This window comes from Corvus moneduloides, chromosome 3, assembly GCF_009650955.1.
Source record: "Corvus moneduloides isolate bCorMon1 chromosome 3, bCorMon1.pri, whole genome shotgun sequence".
Lineage (NCBI taxonomy): Eukaryota > Metazoa > Chordata > Aves > Passeriformes > Corvidae > Corvus > Corvus moneduloides.
In genome coordinates, this window is record NC_045478.1 from 3,503,868 (window position 1) to 3,521,056 (window position 17,189).

Consider the following 17,189-nt stretch of genomic DNA (forward strand, 5'->3'; position numbering starts at 1 on the left):
GAATTGTTTGGGTGGGAAGGGACCTTAAAGCTCATCCAGTTCCACCTCAGCCATGGGCAGGGACACCTTCCACTATCCCAGGTTTCTTCAAGCCCCATCCAGCTTGGCCTTGAAGCTATTCCTGACCAAATTAGTAGTGAATAGGACCAGGCCATATTCCTGTCACCCCATGGGTTTCTTTTCCTGCCCTTTTCTCGGATAAGTTTACCACAAGACACATCTCACACTGACTCCAAGTGAGACCCTCCAGCAAAAACACACAGCAAGACAATTCCTCACAGGGATAAGGAGGTCATACCTCACAGGAATAAGGATCAAACACAAGTCTCCCAGGACAAGTTTCCTGCAATTTATTGAGATGTGTAACCTGTGAAATACAAACACTCGAGCTGAGCATTCAGTGTGCCCTGGGAACTTTGTTTTCCAGGGTTACTCATGTTATTGCTAACTCTAAAAGGAAAATAAAGTAGAGAATAGCTGTTCTGAGGGCCAAAGGAAGAACTTGTTCTGCATCTTCTCATGGGCACACACTCCTGCATGGTGGTGACCTCTCTTGGATAGGTGTTGGTTAACACAATATGATTCCAACAACAAAACTTTCTAAAAAATGAGAAATATTGGTCTTTTCTGGGTGGTTCAAGAACTGCTTTGGAGTTTCTTCAGGTCATTAAGGCTGTTTGTGGAGGGGTTTGCTCTCTTTCTGTTGTTCATGTTGTGGTGTGTGCCTGTACGTGTCAAATGCATGTTTTCCGCTTAGAATTCCAGATCTTCCAGTGGGATGATGCATCCCTTAAATTGCCAGAAGCTCTGCTTAGCCCATCTGAGATGTCAGTGGTCACTAATCATACTGCAAAAAAAAAAAAAAAAAAGGGAAGAAACTTTCAGATTTTGTGCTTACAACCAGGAAAGGATTTAAATAAAATGCACAGAAGGGATTGAATGAGCACTAAGGGCTGATTCCTGGATCCAACTCTTCAATGCTTACCAGGATATTCACAGTCCTACCACTGCTGAATCATAATAATAAATTGCTTTTCTATTTTACTTAATAAATTTTACTTTAATAAATTTTAAGTAAATAAAATAAATTAATTAATTTTACTTAATTTCTATTTTTACTTAGTGAATTGACCAATCTCTGTACCTGAAGCCTCCTACCCATCTTGGAATCTCTGGTATAGAAAGGAATTTCTGCTGCTCATGTTTTGTTTTTAACATCTCTTGCTACCAATATTGAACAAAATTTAAGTAAGAGCCTCCAAAAATAAAAGTGTCTCCAGCACTTTACAGCAAAAAAAAAAAACCAGAAAATGAAATGTTAGAATCAGTGGAGGCTGAGTGTAAATATTCAGGGATATTTGTTGCTGCAGTTTCGTATTGGAATAAAGACATAGGGTGAATTTTAGGATTACAGTAAGGAATTTGAGAGGAAAAAGAATAAATTATTCATAGAATTATAGAATGGTTTTGGTTTGAAGGGACCTTAAAGACCACCTAGTTCCAACCTCCTGCCGTGGGCAGGGAGACCATTTACTAGACCAGGTTCATCAAATATTTTGGTTTGTCTGGAAGAGGAAATTTATGGAACTGGAGTAAAAAACCTGGAAGAAGAACATGACTTTCATGCTCTTCTTCCAACTATGAGAGCAGGCAGCCTTTGTGAGGTGAAATATGGAGGTTTCCCATGAATCTGACCCAAAAATCCCAGGTCTCAGGACAGTGTGGACATCAAGATGTGTCCTTTGAAGCCAGTGATACTCATTATGAGCAGCTTGAACCAGCTAATGGGAACAGCAGCAAGAAGAGTTCATTTCTGGCTAATTAACAGTCTCTGCCAAAGAGGTTTCACTGTGATCTTTCCCACAAGGCACTTGAGCTGCATCATTAATGCTGCAGAGGGAAGCAGTGAGGAAATCCTCAGGAAATGCTGTATCTGAGTGTGCAGAGTCTCTGCTCTTTGCCTGCTTGTGCTGGAGGAGTTTTGATCTGAAGGACAGACTGGATGTACAAAAATGAGTAATAAATGAGTAACAAACCCCAAGAAATCCCTGGAAATATTCAAGGCCAGGTTGGACAGGGCTTGGAGCAACTGGATCTTGTTGAAGGTGTCCATGATAATGGGGGTGGAATAGATTACCTTGAAAGGTCCCTTCCAACCCAAGCCCTTCTGTGGGTGTGTGACCCATCACATCCCTGACTCACCACGGTCCTACAGCAGGGAATTCCCTGCTGGCAGTGCCCGAAGGGTCTCGTGTGGGGTGGGGGGCAGCGGTCACTGGAACAGACTCCCCCAGCCTGTCTGCACTGCACCTCAGTGCTGGGGGCACGCAGGAAACCTGGGCAGAATTAAAAAAAATCAACAACCCAGAATTGTGATTTTCCTTCCCAAAGAAGACTAAGAACAATCCAGGTCACAGCATGGCAGCAGTGTTGAAGTTTTCCTGCAGGCTGGACTCTTCCACACCATTCAATTCCCTTTCTTTCCAGACTGGGAGGGTTCAGTGCATCCAGTGGATCCAGTTGGAGTCTGTTCACTGCTAAGTTGTGCCCAACACACTGGCAGGACTTTGGCCAGGGGCAAAAGGGACTAAACCCCTTTTAAATTTCTATTTCTATTTCTATTTCTATATTTCTATTTCTACTTCTCTTCCTATTCCTATTCCTATTCATATTCCCATTCCCATTCTCATTCCCATTCCCATTCCTATTCTTTCTGGTTTTATTTCTCTTCCTATTTCTACTTTGTTTCCATACTCACCATTTCCCTCTGCATTTCCCTAGATTTTATTTAGCTCTTACCTGAAGTGCCCTGGAGCATTAAGAGCAGAACAGCAAAGAAAAGGGAAAAGATCTTCATGGCCAAATTCAGTGCCACCAAATACAACAGATGCTAAGAAAAAAATCAGAAAGAAGTCACACATTTAACCTGCATTTGTCATCACCCAGCACAAACACTATTAATGACAAATAAGCTGCAATTTTAAAATAAAAATTGGCATTTATGTAACAGAGTAAAAGTTCCAGAGTGAATCTATAGAAATAACAGTTTTTAAGGAAAGATAAATTTGAAAGCACACTGCATAAGATAGAGAAAATGTATTTATGACTATAAAATTTAAAAGAATTTGATTATTTTTGCTGGTTTTTATCCCTCAACTGCAGTGACAGCATACACCAGCTCCAGTGAAGCCTCCTATATTTGAATCCAATTCATCTTGAATGCTAATTTTTTTTTTAAATATAAGAAATTTAATTAACTTCCTCAAAATTTTATCTAAGTTTTATAATATAAGCCATCTTTCCATAGGTTCCTTTCTTTACTTTTAAGCAACATAGCCACAAAATCATCGTTATTTCCATTTAGAATTTTTATTTATTTATTTATTATTTATTTTATTTTATTTGAGCAACTCTGCTTGGTCTGGCTGGGATGGAGTCAGCTTCCTTCCTGGCAGTCCATACAGTGTGGTACTTCATGCTCACAGCAAGTCACTTAATGACTAAAATGTCCATTTTATTTAATTATCATGTATTTTCTTTCAGATAGGTGTAAATAACTTAAACCTTTCCAATTTCTCTGAAAATAAACACTCAGAACCTTTAATTATTCAAATAATCGTCATTTTTGCAGCTTAGGAGCCAATAATAAGTCCTTGAAATGTCTGCAGAAAATCTAAGAAGCCATCTATCCCTCCTGGCAGCCCTGAATTGTCTCTCCACTATAATTTCTTGCTGCATATTCCAGCTACCTTTGGAAAATAATACAAACTAATTTAAAAATTGAGAATCACCATCATAGACTTCAATAATCAGCCAAATGCATTAATGAAATACCAAGCACTGACCATTTCAGATGCTCATGAGGATTTAATTAAGCTGCAATATTATACATCTCGGATGATAAATTTCTTTTTAGAGAAGCAAAAAATATTGTTAAAAATTATGTGGTTTTCTCCTCTTTGGTTGAAACTGTTGTGGAAATTACACCTTCGTCTTACTCAAAAGGACCTGAGGAGAGGAGTCAGCGTGTCCTACCTGGTTCTTCTCCGGGGTATCTTCACAGAGTGATGCCTCACCCCCAAACAACTGGCTTTATATATTCTGTGGATGACAGAGCTGCCACAGACCAGCTGGCCAAGGACATGGACTTGTCACACCAATTCCCAGCAGCCAAAATGTCACTTCCCAGCAGAGGATGGCAGACGGTGACCGCTCATGAACTCCCTCCCCTTTCCCTGGAACATGAGTTGGCTCTTCCCAAAAGCACCTCGCACCGCCCTGGTGTGTGCCCAACACATCGATCCCTTGTGGGTGGTGGAAAACGGTGGCCTGGGACACACAGGCTGGGATCCAGGGGGGACCTAATGCTGCAGGGCTGTCTTTGGAGCCTGGAGATGCCTCCACAGCCCCATAGCAGCTGAATTAGGGAAGCCCAGATTTTGCAATGATTCTCCTGTGTGAAAGCCAGGTGAGACCCCTCTGTGTTCATAGAACCCCAGAATGGTTTGGGTTGGAAGGGACCTTAAAGCTCATCCAGTCCCACCCCCTGTCATGGGCAGGGACACCTTCCACTAGCCCAGGGTGCTCCAAACCCTGTCCAGCTTGGCCTTTGATGCTTCCAGGGATCCAGGGGCAGCCACAGCTTCTCTGGGCGCCCTGTGCCAGGGCCTCACCACCCTCACAGCCAACAATTCCTTCCCAATATCCCATCCAGCCCTGCCCTCTGGCAATGGGAAGCCATTTCCTGTGTCCTGTCCCTCCATGCCTTGTCCCGAGTCCCTCTCCAGCTCTCCTGAAGCCCCTTTAGGCCCTGGAAGGGGCTCTGAGGTCTCCCTGGATGCTTCTCTTCTCCAGGTGAACAGCCCCAGCTCTCCCAGCCTGGCTCCAGAGCAGAGGGGCTCCAGCCCTTGGAGCAGCTCCATGGCCTCCTCTGGACTCACTCCAGCAGCTCCATGTCCTTATGTGGGGGACCCCAGGTAGAATGTCATGAGAGCAGAGTGCCCTCCCTTGACCTACTGGTCACTCTTTCATTCTTGTGAATTTACCACATCTGTGTTCTGCTTGTCCCACAGAAAATAATTAGGTTGGAATAATTAAGATTCCAGGGAAACATCCACTTCCACACGGCCACTTGCCAGATGGCCAAAGGAAAGAACCTCCATAAAAAGGTTTTGGTCAAATATGTGCCCCCAGAGCATTTGGACAGAGAAAGTGATGGCAGCACTGGTTTGACCTGAACCCTGAAAGCACCTGTGAGCCCAGACGTTGTGTTTTCATTGTCATACCACCAGGAAAAAACCCCAACATTCCTGTACTTCAAAGAGCATCCACCGACCCGGCTCTCTCCCAGAAGATGGCAATGAAGAGCTAAAGCTGAAACTCCCCTCCAGCAGCCTTCTTCAGTCAAGGGTACGGAAATTATTCTGACAGCGGGGGTTTATGGATTTTTTCCTTAATTCTAATGCTGTCTTTTGATTCCCAGCACTGATATGAGAGTGAATGATGTTTTCTGACAGTCCAGACTCAAAATCCTCCCTGTTCTGCACTCTGCTGTGGACTCCTGTGACGGACAAGCAACCAGTCACTGCTCTCAAAATCATATGGATTTTGGACGCGAGGAAACGGAAAGAAGCTGAGCTGGGGGAGGTTTAAGTTGGATATCAGGAAAAGTTCTTCATCCAGAGGGTGGCTGGGCAATGAACAGGCTCCCCAGAAAAAGAGAGCTATTTAAAATCCCATTCCTGTATAATTTAATTGAAAGAATGTGTATATTTGCTTTATAATGAGGAGCTTTTGTTTCTATTATTTGGATTTTGATTTAGTTCTTTAAAAAAAAAAACCACAAAAACTTAAATAATCAAGTGATGAAATGTAAACAGGCAGAAATAGACACTCTGAATAGTAAATGTATAAATGAGTTCTTAGAGGCACAGAGCTCTCAATTGAGATTTTGGGGTCACCACCTGAAAAGGAGCTTAAAATAGGATAAAATTACTGTTTCTTCCACTTTGTGCATGTGCCACCTGCCCAAAGTGGAACAAAACTGATCCAAGCTCACATATCAGGATTTAGATAAGATCTTTAACTGATTAATTTTATTTGTTCTTATGATTGATGGTAAACTTCCTTTAAATACCTTAAATACTATAACTTAACTCTTATTTTAATTCCTATATATTGTTATTGACTCTAAGTATTGTTTTGGCCACTCCTGATTACAAAAGTTATGCATTTATCTAACCTGTTTCTTGGCAGTTAAACACATGCACTTAAAGAATGAATATTGCAAATCAATTAATATTGTATCCTGAAAGCATTTGGACAGCTGAATGTCTTATTCAGTTCCCTTTTCCTGGGGTACTGTGTGGAGCCCCAAAAATCATGTTCTTCTTTTATATAGACAACATATGCAATCATATATATATTTATATATTTATATAAATATATATTTATATAAAAATATATTTATATAAAATATATTATGCCTGTGCATATAATCTATAAATATTCCAAGAGAAACAAAGGCTGAACTATTTATTCCACCCTTTTATACTTTATCTTTGCTGAAGATCATGCAAATAGAGAAGAATAATCCAGATAGTGTAACCTGTGATTTGCTCAGGAATAGACAGGGTATTAATTTAAGTAATTGTTTATTTAAATGTAGACACATTCTATTACGACATTTCTTACTCTTCTGTTTCTCTACAGCTCTCCTAGCAAATCCACACTAACATAGATATATTTATATATAAAATGTTAATATGGACATGTAGAAGGACTCTTCTAAATCCCAGTTGATTTTTTATCACTCAGCACACCAGAGACTTTCCAGTCCACTTTTCCCAGTGAACATCCAGGTCTCAGTTCCTTTGCCCACACTAACACAAGTGCTACCTGAGATGCCCCTGTGTCCCATCCCTTCTCCCTGGCTTGGTCTCCTCTCTCCTGACCCTTTTCCACCAGTCCCAGGAGGAGATCTCAGACAGCCCAGAGCACCCTAAATCACTCTAGGTGCTGGTGTGAGGGCCACTGGGTTAAACCCTGTGTGTCCATAGGTCACCTCAGCTTACCTGGGACAATGGGAATGTCCCCAGACACTTGAAGCAATGAGAATTCTTCACCTTCTCTCTGCCATCCTCTTCCTCCTGCATCCTCTGTGGAAATGACAGGAAGGATGACAGACCTTTGGTACGATTGCCCAACATTTGTCCTCACAGCACCTCCACACCTGGCAAAAATTGGCATGAAATCCATGTGGGAACAGCCCTGCTGTCCATCCAGTGGCCTTGGACATCCCTGTGGAAAACTGCCCAGACCTGACTTGGCCAAAACCTGCCTGGAAATCCCATCTGCTGTTGGGTGTTTTAAGCAGCAATGTGGAGTGAGCTGTCCCTGATCCCTCTGGGAATTGTACCTCTCCCACCACAGAGACCCCCCAGCTCAGGGAAGGCACAAGCAAGCAGAGGGTTTGCCAGCTGCTTCCAAAGCCCTGGAAATATGAGGATAAAAGTGCTGCTTGAAGAACCAGAGAGCAAAAAATTCAGCTTTACACCTCTAGAGCAGCAGTAATATTTATCTGTGCTTCACTGACTGCATTGCAAAGGCATGATTTGTCCCATGTGGAGTTTATCCAGCTGGAAACAAACTCTAGATTTAGGTAACCTGAGGGTGGACATCGAAGCTGAGATTTCTTAAAATCCACATAGATTCCCACAGCCCATTCCTGTCCTCCTCCTTTCTCAGTTTTGGAATCCCTCCTAGGCATCAAGGTTTCTGGTTCTCTTGGCTCCTTGGTGCAGAAAATCTGTAAAGCACCACAGCAATCACCAGGGGAAGCTGATGACATTGCCAGTGATTTTTTCCTAGGGAAAGAGGGGAAATTTTTCCCTGTGAGGGTGGGGAGGCCCTGGCACAGGTTGCCCAGAGAAGCTGTGGCTGCCCCTGGATCCCTGGAAATGTTCAAGGCCAGGCTGGATGGAGCAACCTGGGATAGTGGAAGGTGTCCCCACCTTCTGCCCCATGGCAGGGGGTGGAACTGGTTGATCTTTAAGGTCCCTTCCAGCCCAAACCATTCCGTGATTCTACAGCCAAGGAGCCCTCAGGATCAGAAGGAGCACTCATTGCACGTTTCCAGGAATTTTACATCACCCTGTGGTCTAACGTGTCTTACACAAACTTGGATGGTCTAAGACGGGTTGCACAAAGATCAGGGGCTCTGTGGTAAAAGCAGTCTCAAAGTGGACCTTCCTTTCTCGTTGGAAGAAAGAAAATACAGGCTGGAAAAGGGTTTTTTTTCATTGGCCCGTGACTGCATTGGCACATCCCCAACCCTTTATAGGCATGTTTGGCTCTGGTGCACCCATGGGAGAACAGAAGGGGCAGTGATCCTCCGCCTCCTCCACAGGTAACTCTGCCTGGTTCTGGAGAGCCTCTCACCTCTCCATCTTCATAAACCTCTTTTCCTTTCATCAGTCTCAAATCTCTGCTTTGATTAACCCCTTCCTTTTCTTTAGTCCAGCAAGTGCCTCCTGTGTGTATGTGTTCTGTAGAACCAGAGTGGCTGCTTGCAGGGCTTCCAGGAGCACGCTGGGTTTGCTGACCTCCAAGAGGAACAGAGACCTGGAAGCCTTCCCCTGAGGCATCAGAGGGAGAAATGTCCGTTTTCCTCCAGAAACAGACACCCAGCCAGCACAGCAGCTGAGCTTTGCATTTTGGGCCTCGTCTTGCCTGAATGCAGTAACATTTTTAATGAGTTGCCATCTTAATTAATATTGAAAAAAGACAGATATATTTTTTTAGACTTTCCTAAGGCTTACAAATGGCTCATTCTCTGAACTCTTTGTGTACTTCAATATGTGGAAGGGGGATAATTTGTGGGCCTATGCTGGTACCAGAGTAACCTGCCTGGTGCTGAAAAGGTCTGGGATATCTTTTTTTTCACTGCAGTAAAATCAAAATTAAAAGAAGAAACAAAAATGAAAACCAGCACCAAAACACCATACAATCCCAGAATAACTTAGATTTTGAGCTATTCCAGGAAATGCTAGTTTGAATCTGTGCTTAAAGCAGTGCTAATTAGGTCAGGTTTTTTAGAGATGCATTCCTTGAAGTTACTAATATCTCAAAGGAGGAAGTTTTCACTGTGTGCTTTGTCCAAATCCACTGGACAAAGGTTTTGGCTTTGGTGTCTCCAGGCGCATTCTTTAAGTAGTTCCCCATCTCCTGTTCAGGAGGGAATCCTCTGTCCGGTGTTGTTCAACCTCGTGCTCTCTGCTCAGTGCAGGTAAGGACACATCCCAGCTGTGGCCATGAGGATCCTTCACATGCTCCTGGTTGTCCTCTTCGTGATGCTCCAAGGGGCTGCAGGTAAGGAGTGAGGGGGGTAAAGAAGAATGTATTCACTTTTTCTCACTTTCATGGTAAATGAGTCTTCTCTTTGTGCTGTGCAGGACAACACGTGTTTCCTGGGCTGGATGATTCTTGTGTGGCCCAAAACGGACGCTGCTTCCCAGGAATTTGCCGTCGCCCGTATTACTGGATTGGAAGTTGTAGCCATGGATTTTCCTGCTGCAAAAAGTGAGTAGAAATGCAGGGATCACTGTGGGAATGGCTCATACCCTCGTTATCTTTTCTCCAGAGCAGCATTTTAAAGGCACAGCTCCTGCCACCTGTCTCACTTCTCCAGTCCCAAACCTGCTGGCATAGAGGGGGAATTCACATCCCATGGCAGCCTCTGCTCTGAAGTCACAAGATAGGGGGAACACCTCTGCAGAAAACCTACAGATGGGTAGCCTGAAACTCTCTCCTCTTCACCATGCAGGGGGTGGTATAGCTGAAGAGTCCCCGGATTCTCCTTGGAAACCCTTCCTGCTTCTACTGAACAGCTTCTGGGAATCATCCTGATCCCATCACTCCTGGTGGCTCCAGTTCCTGCTGCAATGAAAAGCTGCCACAATCTTTCCTTGCAGTGAAGCAAACATCAGAAACATGAAACAGGCAACACTGTGGAAACTGTTTCTTTCCTCTCCTTTAATAAAATCAGTTATGGTGGCATTTCATATGGTTTAACCCCGGGTGATTCTTTTGTAGGGAAGGAGGGGAAAATTCTCCCAGTGAGACACAGGGTGTCCTGAGAAGCTGTGGCTGCCCCATCCCTGAAAGTGTCCAAGGCCAGGATGGATGAGCCTGGAGCAACCTGGGATAGTGGAAGGTGTCCCTGCTCTTGGTAGGGGGTTGAGATGATTTTTAAGGTCCCTTCCAACCCAAACCATTCTGCAGTTCTACAAATAAGGAGCCCTCAGGACCAAAAGGAGCAGTCATTGCAGTTTCGTAGTGGACCTTCCCTTCTCACTGGGAGAAATAAAATACGGGCTGGAATCTGTGCTTCTGTCTCTTTTTCCCTGCCCTCATGGCCCAGCAGTGTAGATAAAGCTGAGATGTCTCCAGATGTTTCCTTCAGAGGGCCCGGAGGCACCTGAGAAACTTCACTTATGGGTGGATCTTATGCAAGGGAAAACCAGGAACATTTTGAGTTATATCAGCAACACAAACCAGGAAAAAACCCATAAAAATAAAGGAAAGAGGAAGAGAGTAAAAAGCACATTTCCAAAAGTTATGGATGTTCAACAGAGTGATTTGGCAGTTACCTCCTCAGAAGCAGCTGCTAAACATTCACACAACAGTGCCCAGTGGAGTATGCTACCAAACCGAGATGGTGTGGACTCCTAATGACTTTCTGGGTGGGTTTGGAGAGGTCACAACATATTTTAAAAAACCCTCTGAAGAGCAAACTCTGGCTCTGTGAGAGACACAGCTGCCACTTGTGTCGTTCTGCAGAATTAGTGCTCATGGCTCTTGCAAAACACCTCCTCCTGCAACATTTCTGGGTTTCTTCTATCCCTGCTGTTACTTTTACATTTATTTCTAACAATCTTATTGCAAATGTCTGTTAAAAAATCCATAGAACAGTTTCTTTCCGTTATCCATAAAGGAAGAGCAGTGAAAATAGCTTGGACTTTGATATTTCCTTCTAGGATATCTGAAATTTGGTGAGATGACCCCTGCCATTTTTCTCTAGAGAATTTGATTTGGTTTACAGAGGTTCTCTGAATTTTAGAAACTGGCCTGTAGCCAGTAGCTGGTCTGTGCCAAGCAGATTTGATCACACACACATCACTGCCAGTCACAGCGTGGTTCTCAAATAAGAGAGTGGGCTCTGCCCTTGCACCCCAGTACCTTTAATTAGCTGTCAGGTCAAAAGATGGAGCCAGACTTGTTCATGAAGATGTTAGTCTCATCATTTACTCAAGATAACTGCATAATCATGAAAGCCTTGAGATTTATTAAATACATTTTGTGTACAGTTTGAAGCACTTCAATCAGGGGTAACACTACCGAAAGACTTCCCTAATATTGTCCATACTTTTTTTCAAGAGAAAACTACTAGGAGCAGAGTTTGAGATTCTCATTTTTGCTCCTAATTGCCTCATCTTCTGTGCTAGACATAAACTCCTAAGATGGAGAGAAGATCCTCCTTCCTCTCTGGAAGGTGATCTTGGTAATATTACTCGAACGCCTTAATTTAAAAAGAGTGAAAGACATTTCTCCTCCAGACAATTTGCAGCCTCTTTGTGAAGACATTTCCCTTTATAATACATCCCACCTGCCTCAAGCACAGCAGCTCTTCAGCACTGTATTATTAAACAAAATGCTGACCCCATCATAATGTTTGGAAGTGTCTGATTGTCCCTTGCTCAGAAGAACAGGAGCTGCAAATGGGGATGGAAAGATTGCCCACCCTAAGAGCCACAACCCAAAGTCTCGCTGAGTTCTGTCAAAGGTGCTCCATCCCTCCTCTGCTTCCCCCTTCCTTCTGCCTTGTCCAGGCAGAGGTATTTTGACGGCAGTGATGGGACTGTGACCATGTAGAATTTATATTAAATGGTGCCAAGGATGCTCAGTGTTAAAGCCAAGCCCTTGATAGGACTTGCACACAGGATCTTACAGACAATAAAAATTAACGATGCACCTTCGTTTCCTTGAGGAATTGGGTTGGGTAACAGTAACAGTTGGCAAGTTAACCACAAACACTTGGCAAGAGGTGAAGCAACTGCAGCTTCTGCAATTTTATTCCCTCCATTTTTCAGTTTTATGGCCAGATGTTGGCAGACACACCAGAAACTCAATTATCATTTTTTTCTCTTGCAGAAACAGTTCACATACAAAGTTATCTAGAGAATAAAAAGCTGTGTCAGGGTATGCTTTTAAGGGAAATCATTTGTAGGCATGTTTTCACATGCATATAGATAATTTCTGTACACTTCTCTGTACCTGTACACTTGGACAGGGCTCTGAGATAGTTCTGGGCTGACCTGATCTAGTTGAAGAGGTCCCTGCTCATTGCAGAGGGCTTGGATTAATTCACCTTTCAGAAGTCCCTTGCAACTCAAACTACTCTATGGTTCTACTTAAGAACTTAATGTCAACGTATAGAAAAAATTACATCACTAATAAATCACTGATAAATCAGTCATCAATTAAAATATTTCAGTTTAATTTTATACTAAATGTGATGTAAGACATGGTGACATTTGCAGAGGTCCTGGTCAATTAGAAACACCAATCATTCAAATTAGTGAATGTATCACTAACCATTACGATGCACTTCATATGTCATGTTAAAATACTGCATAAACAATATTTGTTTGTTGATGGAAGGGAGATTTAAAGTAAAATAAGATCTGAAAAGTATTTAATATTTTAGAATCCTAGAAACATAGAACGGTTTGGATCCTAAGGGACCTTAAACACCATTTCATCCCAACCTCCCTGATGTAGACAGAGACACCTTCCACTGTCCCAGGCTGCTCCAAGCCCTGTCCAACCTGGCCTTGGACACTTCCAAGGATCCAGGGGCAGCCCCAGCTTCTCTGGGCACCCTGTGCCAGGGTCTCACCACCCTCACAGCCAAGAATTTAATCTAAGGCATACTATGGTTTTGGCATAATCAACTGAAGGTCCTCTGGAAGACGGAAGTACCAAAAATTAACCAGAGTTCTGGGAAAAAAGCTCAATCAGGAGCTTTGGAGCCTGAGGGTCCAAAGACATCCTCTGGCACTGTATTTGCCTAAATTTACATATTTCCCATCAACTGGAAGGGTGTCCAGGGACATAACCATTATGTACTCCCTTATTTCAGTACATTTTGTTTCACTCAGGCATCTTCAGTGGCCACTGGCCAGGAAGCCAATGGACATTTGTTTTAGTTCCATATGTCCATTCTGTGTTCTTACATTCTGCATTTACAGAAGAGAAAATTAAGTGGGATTGCAGGGAACACACAGATGCCATGTATTGCAAGGTTTTAAGTTGCTCCTAAGCAGGACAGTTCGACCTATGTCCCAAGATGTTTGACACACACCATGGTGGGTTAACATATCTTACACAAACTGGAGTGTCACAAGAGGTATTGCACGAATAACCTGGGATTTTCCAGAAAAAAGCTTCAACAGGTTCGGAAAGAAACCATATTTTATCATCAGGAAGCTGATTTCTGGTTGGATTAGATGCCACCAGAAAAAAAAAGAGCAATTTTTGGATTGGTTCCACGCATGGCTGAGAAGAGAAAGCACTTGTCAGTCTCTTTTGGGACTCACCTTATAAAAGAGGATCTCAGCCCCACAGCCAAAGGCCTCAGGAAGGAAGGGACCACGAGCAGGTCTTGTTTGGCTTCGGGGCTCTCCTGATACTTGGTAACTTCTCTGTTCTTTTCTTTCAATGCCAGCTTTTTTCTTTTTCCTCAAAAACCCAACCCCAAAACAAAACCCCCAAACTTCTGCATTATTAACTGTAATTTATATGCAACTAAAAATGGTAAACCTAAGATTTTGGAAAATTGGACATGTTGAATAATTAGTTCAAATATGTGCTAATACCTAGAATGCTTTAATAAAAATTCTCAAGGGAAAATAAAAATCTGGTTGCGTCAGGTTACTTTAGAAAGGTCTGTGCACCAAAGAAATTGGTGACCTCTTAGTGGAAATCTACATACTGATTGATATATATATATATATATATTTCCATTAAATATATAGCTTGAATATATTTTAAATGGTTATATAATATTTGCAGTACGTAAGAGGTATAAAATTGTATATTTATATATTTCAATATAGTATATAACATATATATTTTTATATAGCATATTTTAATCTATGTCTTTACATTAAGACCCTTATTTCATTTTCAGAATTGTTAACTTTGTCTCCTTATTTCTCCTGATATTTTCAAATATATACAAACTTGTGTAAACTTCTAATACTAATTTTGAAGCAGCTTTGGGTCACCCTCTATCAATTCTGTTTGCAGCAATAGGACATTTTAGCACAATCTCATTTCCCTTCCTTGCTTGAGAGAACATGATTTGTGATAGATCAGAACATTCCAAATGCCAGGATATATAACATTAACTACCACTTCCTTATCCATAAGAGCCCTTCTATCCTATAAAGCTAAGACTAACATTAGTTTAAACTCTTCCAATGAAGGTATCATATGTTTGCTTTTCAAGTTTTCTTTTTAAATGGGAACAGATTTGGTTGCACATTTCCATTGTAGAACTGCTGCCTCTAAACCAAGACTGAAGATTTGAAGCAAATTGATTTCAGCTGTTATTTCTTGATAAATTTTAACATTGCAAAATGAACTCATTTCTTCCTGAAGTTTTTAATTTTGACTCTAACATCACCTCATTTTGCTTAATGTAGTTTATTTATGAGATAAAATCATTTAGTTAAAAATAAAGTTATAATTGCAACCCTGGAAGTGTCCAAGGCCAGGTGGGATGGGGCTTGAAGCAACTTGGTCTAGTGGAAGGTGTCCCTGCCCATGGCAGGAGGGTGGAAAGGGATGAACTTCAAGGTTCCTTCCAATCCAAACCATTCTGGTATTCAATGATTCTGTGCTGGCTAAGGACTATTTGCAAAATTTAAAAGAAATCTGAGTAACCAAATTAATAAAGTAACTTAATGATCACATGTCCTGAAAACATCTTGCCCCACACAACAGTCATGATTTCCTATGGGTTTCACTGGTTATTTTTGAAAGCTTGAAGATAAAGTTCATATAAAAGTCATTTTTATTAACACAGTGTTTGTGTAGTTCAGAAGACTGCAGATGCCAGGGACTGTATTTCAAACATCTTTCTTGGTCGTTTTCCCAGGAGTGCCAGAGCCCATCCACAGCCATGAAGATCCTTTACCTGCTCTTTTCTCTCCTCTTCTTGGCGCTCCAGGTTTCTCCAGGTAAGATGGGAAAGAGATGATAGAAAATGACTTTGTGCACACCTGAAGTAAAATTCCTAGCACATTTTAACCACTTCTGTTTAAAATTGCTAGAAGCCAGTCAGGAACTAAACAATCAGCCCAGCGCTTGTGCTGGACCTTCTTTGTAACCTCACCTGCCACACGGCCTTTCAAAATAGCCAAGGTGGGATGTTGGTGACAAAGGCAGCTCAAGGAATGAGAAGCTTTGACTGCAATTTCCTATGCTGCAGAGTGAGGGAGAAGGAAATATTTTGTTCTTGTTGCAGGTTTGTCTTTGCCCCAGAGGGAAATGTTTTTCTGTAAAGGAGGGAGCTGCCACTTTGGAGGATGTCCCATCCATCTGGTTAAAGTTGGAAGTTGCTTTGGGTTCCGCTCCTGCTGCAAACCGTGAGTTTGGCATTCACCAAGGCTCATCTGCAGGATTAGCAGAGAAATATTAAATATTTTGCCTGTATCCTAAACCCCAAGGTGTTCCTTGAATACCTTTAAATTAGGTATAAGGAAAAAAAAGCTATTATGCCATGAGGACAGTCAAGTGTTTTGTGTTGGCTCAAGCATTACACATTGTCCAAGAAGCATTTGGACAACACTCTCAGGCACAGGGTGAGGTTTTTGGGGTTTCCCTGTGCAGGGCCAGGAGTTGGGCTCAATGATCCTTGCGAGTCTCTTCCAACTCAGCTTATTCTATGATTCTTTGAACTCCAGTAAATTGAGCTCCACAGTGCTCTTTCACAATGATCTGCTCCAGCAAGAAGGATAAAATACCATCAGAGATGTCAGCCTTGTGCTGCCTCAGCTCTGTTTGACCCTCTACAGCTCCTGTGTCAAAGCAAAATATCCAGTTTTGGCATTTGTGAAACTGGGCTGCTGTGCTGAGTGGGTGACCAGAGGTCTCTGAGTGCCACCAAGTGTGTGCAAAAAGGGCGACAGTGTTGTAAAAATACATTATCATATGAAAAACAGCCTTCTATTTTCACTCAGGACTGAATGCATTCACCCCAGAATCTAGGGATATCAATTTAATTCCCTGCTTTTCCTGAAACAATAGGGAAACAGTCTCCTTACTCACAGGTATGGTTGCACAGAGCTATCCCAGCATGACAGCACATGACATCAGCTATTTTGAGAAGAATTTGTGTCCAAGAGGAAAATGTACATGGGCTGAGAATAAGCAGGGAGGGAATATAAGCAGAAAGAAAATCTGAATTTTTTTTCCTTTGTGCAGGCCATGGGACCTAAGAAATGTTGATGAACCATTCATTGAAGACCAATGAAAATTTCTTCTAAACCTACAAGGTTGCTTGGAATCTCCTTACTCCTAAACCCACTGGATCCTGCTGCAAAGCCTCACACCCCTTTCATTTCCAATGCAAAAGGCTTTATGATACAGAGTAAATTGAAATGTGTTCTGCATTGCTTTCCCTCCTAAATAAACTGTTGTTGCTTAGTATTGCTCACTGAAACATGCACTGAAACTTGGGTCATGATCCTGCCTGGGGTTTGACACACAATCCCCAGAGGGCAACGATTTATGGAGCAAAGTGCTCCTTAATTTGAGTTTTTCTGAGTCATACAGCTCTCCAAGTCTACACAAACCTTAACCTGCAGTGCCAAGGGATAGGCTGGCTGGAAGAACTCAGATTCCCTTTGTGGGAATGTGTGCAGATGCCAAAATTCCTTTTTTTTTACTGTGCAGAAATCTTCTTGGGAAAACACGAATGGTTAAACCCCCTCATTCCCCACCTGGAGGCCCAGGGCCCACTGTAACTCTCCTTGCCAGAGACCCTGCTGGGAGCTTTGCTGCTCCACACCCCATCCCACCACATGGCAGGGAGGGACTCCCTTGCCCTCATGAGCACTTGG

The 17,189-nt window shown here is 42.5% G+C and overlaps 2 protein-coding genes and 1 long non-coding RNA gene across 3 annotated transcripts; 2 read left to right on the forward strand and 1 right to left on the reverse strand.

The window, feature by feature from the left end:
• Positions 1-327: 327 nt before the first annotated feature.
• On the reverse strand, positions 328-7,182 carry LOC116441978 (gallinacin-8-like). Its single transcript, XM_032104481.1, has 4 exons — positions 7,074-7,182; positions 2,800-2,890; positions 2,203-2,336; positions 328-847 (listed from the first exon to the last, which is right to left on the reverse strand). The coding sequence occupies exons 1-4, from the start codon at positions 7,152-7,154 to the stop codon at positions 839-841; spliced, it is 315 nt and encodes a 104-aa protein (XP_031960372.1). The 5' UTR covers positions 7,155-7,182; the 3' UTR covers positions 328-838.
• LOC116441979 lies at positions 5,321-5,849 on the forward strand. The gene is made up of 2 exons (XR_004239323.1): positions 5,321-5,409; positions 5,483-5,849. It is a non-coding gene; the product is annotated as an uncharacterized LOC116441979 (long non-coding RNA).
• A 6,484-nt stretch (positions 7,183-13,666) lies between the features above and the next one.
• On the forward strand, positions 13,667-16,789 carry LOC116441875 (gallinacin-2-like). The gene is made up of 4 exons (XM_032104269.1): positions 13,667-13,754; positions 15,224-15,305; positions 15,593-15,713; positions 16,552-16,789. The coding sequence occupies exons 2-4, from the start codon at positions 15,248-15,250 to the stop codon at positions 16,598-16,600; spliced, it is 228 nt and encodes a 75-aa protein (XP_031960160.1). The 5' UTR covers positions 13,667-13,754; positions 15,224-15,247; the 3' UTR covers positions 16,601-16,789.
• The last annotated feature ends 400 nt before the right edge of the window (positions 16,790-17,189 follow it).